At 37.5% G+C, this 6,661-nt stretch overlaps 1 protein-coding gene across 1 annotated transcript; it reads left to right on the top strand.

Moving 5' to 3' along the window:
* Nucleotides 1-635: 635 nt before the first annotated feature.
* Nucleotides 636-6,294, top strand: LOC128166360 (protein FAM234A-like). The gene is made up of 13 exons (XM_052831474.1): nucleotides 636-790; nucleotides 996-1,346; nucleotides 1,493-1,627; nucleotides 1,763-1,954; nucleotides 2,064-2,206; nucleotides 2,332-2,506; nucleotides 2,653-2,797; nucleotides 2,892-3,056; nucleotides 3,138-3,231; nucleotides 3,390-3,584; nucleotides 4,408-4,651; nucleotides 4,732-4,887; nucleotides 4,995-6,294. The coding sequence occupies exons 1-13, from the start codon at nucleotides 784-786 to the stop codon at nucleotides 5,291-5,293; spliced, it is 2,301 nt and encodes a 766-aa protein (XP_052687434.1). The 5' UTR covers nucleotides 636-783; the 3' UTR covers nucleotides 5,294-6,294.
* The last annotated feature ends 367 nt before the right edge of the window (nucleotides 6,295-6,661 follow it).

Raw genomic sequence — 6,661 nt, 5'->3', positions numbered from 1 at the left:
AAATCCTTACAGAAAATACCTTTCTCCTATAAGAAATATAATTGGTCAATATCTCCTGTAGGAGAATTATTTATTCTATGGGAATTATTGTCCTTTAGGATATTAATTTTCAAAGGTAAATATCTCACCTGTCATGCGAGACACATTTCAAAGGTAAATATCTATAACAAACAAAAATGAAAAAAGGTTATATAATCTCTAGACAATGGTTTATCATTTGTTATAAATAAATTTTTCCGAAACCGTACATGTACATTGTACATGTATCTTAAGCGGGTGCAAAACTGTCACCTTGCACTGGTATAATTACCTGGCATAGTGTTATAGTGTATAGTGTATGACATTGGTCGACCGTTACCAAACAGTTGAGAATTAATGTCAGTGGTTAACCAAATCCGAAAAACTGGGATGGTGGGGGTTGTGAAGTGTTTAAACCATCGGCAACCCCCCCCCCCCCCCAAAAAAAAAATCTCTCAAAAAAGAAACAAAAGAGGGAAAAAAAGTAAACAAGTAACATATAATATTTAATGGACATCGATGGTCAAAAGGCACGTCCATTAATATATAATGAGAGAGCAGTGTTATCGCGACCTCAAAGTAATGTATAAATATACCAAGGTGGACGTAGATATAGCAGACAGGAACTGGACATCCAAGACCCCAACACAACCCTTATCTTCATTATCGTAATAGTTGATAAAGAGGAACGAGATAAAGAAGTTTGGAATTAATTCAATAGTTACCCCGGGAGTAGTAGATGGCTCTACAGTACTGAACAAAATAATGCCAGGTAAGATGTTGCAACCAGTTTCTTTGTACAAAGATTCAATTAAGTGTCAAATATAAAACTATTATAAATGTATCTATGAACGCATTCAAGTAAAGGTTCTGATAAACGACATAAACTTCTCATCTAAGCGATAGGACTGGAACGCTTATCACCAAATTTCAAATCTATTAATTCACTGTAAATATATTCCTCATTTCAAAATCAGGAAAAGATTACAACAACCTCCTTCCACTTGGAAGCGGAAGTGAAGATGAAGATTACGACACCCAAAGAACATATCATCCGGAAGTTACCATACACGACAAGAGTTCGTTACTCGGATCCAAAGCCAATGGGACCGGATATAATTTTTCAAGATCTTCCAAACGTTTGGAAAGCAATAAATGTTGCACAGCAACAAATGCTGCGCTGATATTTGCCATGTTGCTGCTTGTTTTTGGAGCTGGGTATATGGCCGGGTTCTTTACGCCAATGAACATAAAAAGACCAGATGATAAGTCTCACACAAGGGTTGCTAGAAGCACGTCCCCGTGGAGAACAAAAATTGCAGACCATGGTAAATATATAAACTGTCATCCTTCATTCTACAATTAGTTTAAAACAGATAAACGCGTATGGTAATTATAATGTTACATATGAGTACCGTATAGATTTTTTTTACATTTACGTATTCAAGTTTCTGTGCCTGTTATTTCTTGCCAGGTTCTGAGTCCAGTATACGTTTGGTTGACGTGGACGGAGATGGGCTGAAAGATATTATCACTGGTTTAGCTATCGGTAAAGATATTAGTACCATGGTAACGGAACCAGACATGGACAAATTCTGTAGAAGCATCGGTAAGTTTTAGTTATCTAGATGATAAGAATTGATATAAGCCCGATAGCTTCCAATCAAGTATTCGCTGCGATTAAAATAGAATTCTAGTTATTAAAACTTCTAGCTATTAATTTCATACATGACCTTTCTATTAGACGCGAAGACTCCATGTGCTGGTAAAGTTGTCGCCTTGAGGGGTTACGATGGTAAACTGCTGTGGAAGGTAGACGTTTATTCCGAGATATTCGCCATCAACTGCCATGGTATCGATGTTAACAAGGACGGTACTTACGACTGCTTGGCGTCAGGACGTCTTGGTACCCTCGTAGCCATCAATCCAAAGAATGGTAACCGTCCAACACCTGAATTTAATATTCATTCATTGCTTCCTTGTTGCCTAGATTATCTTTTCGAATTTTATTTAGTCGTAATATTTGTTGTAACCGTTGTTATTAGGGGAATTGCTTTGGACGACGGATAAAATGAAACTACACGATGGATGGAACATCTACAGTCCGGCCACCGTGCAGGATCTGGATTATGACGGAGTCGGAGAAATCGTCATCGCTCACGGTGGTGATCCAGTCATTCCAGCTGAAGTATGAATATGTATTGCAATAGCACACAATGCCCGTAATCGCACACAATGAGTTCATGCTATAATTAACACTGCCCAAATCCATTAGAAGCATATTTTACATGCACTTACTAAATTTTTTAACAGACGCATGATAGGAATCCCGGCTGGATGATGCTGATATCTGGAGGGACGGGTGAACCGATTGGACATCCTCTGAAAATGCCCGAATCCAAGGAGATTTATATTTCTCCTGTTATACACGAACGTAGGGATGGATCCCAGTACATCTTGTTTGGTAGTGGAGGAGAAACGGTCGGAGGTAAACCATTGTTAAAATTGTTAAGAGTAAAAAGGGTAGGAAAAACGTTCTATTAAATCAACACCTTCGATTTTTGTCTTGTTTGCCTGGAACTATAAGACAACATAGTTGCTATATTCTATATGTATATTATATCTTTTTTAAAGGTTTGTTTCTTGCGATGTCCCTGCCCGACTTCTACAGATACGTGCATGGTTATGACAAGGATCACATAGTTCCAAACGTCCGAGGAAAATATGAGAAGTTTGGCTTCAAGGATCCTATGGATCACGGCATAATAGAACTCTACAGGTATTTCTGTGTGGACTATCACAGTTACCAAGCACATAACGCACAAACTCTTTGTCTTCATCACTTATTTATAAATGTTTGTCTTTTTTTACAGGAGCGATACAAAGGGAGTAATGGTTCCACCTGTTTTAACAGATGTAAATAAAGATGGCGTCAAGGATATAGTGATGTCAGCTTTCGATGGAACCATGATTCTCTTTTGTGGGGAGACACTGGCCATCAAATGGAAGGTGAAGTTTGAGGACAGGGAGTCTTACAGGTAACGTATACTGCCTCTTTAATGGTTATTCTTGCATCTTACTTAGATGAAAGAAATTTTCAACTGAACTTAATTTTCCAGCAACCCAGCACCGGGCTATTTTAACGATGATGATACTTTAGATTTCATGGTTCACTGGAGCGGAGGAGCCTGGCCTTACTACAATTTCACTGAGGTAGCATTTATGTTGGCGAAAATGTCGACAATAAAAGACCCTTGTGTTAACTATCACATTTTTGGGGGCAAAAGAAATTCAAGACAAAGATGAATTATCACGTGTAATTTTGTATTTTTAATTTTTTTTCAATCCATCAACATGTATTTTTTTTCAAGACACTGGTTATTGATGGCAAGGATGGGGCAATCTTGTGGAACACGACGTCAGGTCGATATGACGTCACTTCCGATCTAACAATCAAGACAACTGCCAGAAACCGCGACATGTTCTTATTCCGCATGCAAGGGAGAAAAGGAAAAGATCCGAGGCCACAAGGAGCGATACATGGCGCCACTGGAATTCAGAGAGTGGTATTGTTACTTACACGATGATTTACGTCACATAACAATATATAAATAGTGCCTGTTTGGGAGGGTAAGAGTTGAAACTGACACCCCGAGAAAACCATTGTCAACCGACGCGAAGCAGCGGTCGACAATGGTTTTAGAGGGGTGTTTATTTCACTTCTTACCCTCCCAAACAGGCACTATTTATTTTATTATACTGTATGTCTTAATTTCAAAGAAAACATTACTGCTTTTTATATAGGAATGGGGGGGGGGGGGCTGGCGTAGTATTTAACTTCAATTTCACTCATTTCCTTATTTTCATATCAATTTTTTCCATACTCCCAAAAAAGTGGGGGGGGGGGGGGGGCAACTCCATCATAATTCAATTTTTTATATGTTAATTTTAAAATTTGTTGCTGCGAGAAAAAGTGCCCCCCCCCCGGCCTCCCTGATGCTACGTGCCTGTAAACCAATTAGATATCAGTATATAACATGAAAGTATAATCAATTTATTTGTCATCTTTGGTAGTCAGTGAGTTAAACATGTTAACATCTACGGCAAGATAAACTATGGGCCTTTTAAAATTGGCCAACCAAATCCAACAAAGTTAACGCTTTTAAGCCCAGTTCCACTTTCAAAAGATTTTGGATGTCAGACATAAGTAGAATCCTATTTAGCTTTGTATGCCGATGTTCATTTGTGATGACAAGAATTCTTAGCACCTTAGCAAAAATGAACAATTCCAGACGTTACAAGCTCTATTCTGACCAGAATAGTTATAACAAAAACGTTACAGTTGTTCAAGTTTTACTGGAAACAAATTTGGGCTTTTGCAATTTCTAGATAAACAACAAAAGATCTGCAGGCGGCCAGATGGTTTTCGTAGACCAACACGTGACAGATTCTGACTTTGAAGATGATGGGATTTTCCTTCCGGAAGAAAATGTCCGTCACAAAAGAGCTGACAACTACGTAGAATGTGAAAGTGACCAGACAGTCTTCTTGGCCGAACTATTTGCCCTAGACAGAACGGTCATGAAAAACCCGGTGAAACTTTGGGAGAAAGGCTCAAGCAAGCTCAGATATAGTATGCGGTTTTAAGAATAATTAGACCTAATCATTGTCAAACAAAAAATTTCAGTTTTAAGATACCATCTTACATTTAAGGGTTAAGCAGTAAAGACCAACAGATGATGCAGCATGTTCAGAAACAGTATGGAGTAACCAACAACCTCACCGAGTTGGAGATTCCTTGGACCCGTGGCAAGAGATCAGCAGACGGCACTATGTGTGTGATGATTCAACCAGACGAAAGAACAACAGGTACAATTATATTATATGTACTATTTCATCCTCAAATGCAAATTATTTCTTCGAAATTTGTATGCAGTCTGAACGTGTTATTTGCAATCTTTTGCTTGTCTTTTTAGGAGCTTTTGGTGACGTAGATGGTGACGGTAAACTTGATGTCATCGTGAACTTGGTTTCAGTTGGCGTCATTCGTGATGAACATGCAAATTTCGTTAAAATGAAGTTCGATACAGATATCTATAAAATAAATCTTGATGACGTAATTAAAAATCAGATGTATGTACCAATCAACGCCACGCTCCATCCAAGAATGCAACATGTGGACAATGAGAACCAAATACACACCTTGAACTTTCTACCTTCAGACGAGCAGCTATGGGGTGGTTATATGGGAACCTATGGAGACTGTGCTGTCTGAACAAGGACTGTCTGAACAGAATTACATCCTTAAAATTGATTTGATATTGGGAATTTCTGTGCTTGTTACTGTGTTAACAACTGTTTTACCTTTGTTTTATATAATGTATATTATCTTCATTATGTCATATACCTAGAAGTGTATCGGCCGTTGTACACGTGTTTTGGACTAGGAAAGACAGCAACTAGAAGCTACCTAGGACTGTATCGCCCTCAGGGCTGATATTTCTCTGTCTCAGCCCGTCGTAGGGGGTGTATTGCCCTCAAATTTGAAATCGTAAATTCACAATTACCAGTGTTTTATGAAGCAAGTTTTTGAAATGCCGAAAGAACAACAACAAAATAATCAAACGCATAACATTGCACGTCGGAATATTCTTTTTTAATGCTGAAAATTGAAAAATAGTAGTTTTAAAATAACGCCAAACAGTGGTATGTATTTAAGAAAGGAGAAGTAACCGACACAACGGTTTTGTATTTAGAACAATGGCTAGCTTGCTTTCTTTATTATCAATCAACGTTTAAATTATGGAGGATATAGAGAAGGATTGAACACAAGATTACATCTTAGAATACCATATGTCAGATAGCAAAAAATAAGCGGTTAAAGAAATTGACGCGTACGAATGTTCTTAAACAATCGGCGAATCGCTACTGAGTATCTGTATGGACTTTAATGAATGGAATCTGACAGGAAACTTACGAAATTACAGTGAAAGAATTGACTCATTACGAAGACTCATTACAAAGCTGCTCAAGTTACAAGATTCTTTGTTGATACTTTTAAATTATAGATAATACCGGTGTTGTAACACCGGTAGTGCTTCATCCCAAAAGACAGACCCATTCTATTAAACATTGAACACGACGGTTTGTCAACAAATGCCGACAACTCTTTTGTACCAAACGCATATAAAAGGAATATAATCGAGTTTTGAAAACCCGAAAAGAAAATCGTAAATACATGGGTTCTTTATAATAAATGATATTTATTGTTTGGAATTTGATTTGGATTTTTGATAAAAATCTTTGGTTCAAGATATACATGTATGAGATGAACAACATCACACTGATGTTTTGATCTCATCCCTGGCATCAGCCTGACGGCTCTTGTGCTCATATACAGCAACCTCGGGCTAAAGAAGGATGCGATATAAAAATTGCCATGTAATGATCTCTCTCTCTCTCTCTCTCTCTCTCTCCCTCTCTCTCATTTTGTTGTTTTGAAAATTAACATTATCAGTAATATTTATGAATTGAGTTATTTATTGAAGTTGAAATTAGTTTCTACATTTATAATTGTGCTTTAAGAAATCAATGAATAAAATTCGCAAATTAATTCCATTAAATAATTCAGTTATTTCAGAAA

The sequence above is a fragment of the Crassostrea angulata genome, chromosome 1 (genome assembly GCF_025612915.1).
Source record: "Crassostrea angulata isolate pt1a10 chromosome 1, ASM2561291v2, whole genome shotgun sequence".
NCBI classification, from domain to species: Eukaryota; Metazoa; Mollusca; class Bivalvia; order Ostreida; family Ostreidae; genus Magallana; species Magallana angulata.
This window is presented reverse-complemented; position numbering and strand designations above follow the sequence as displayed.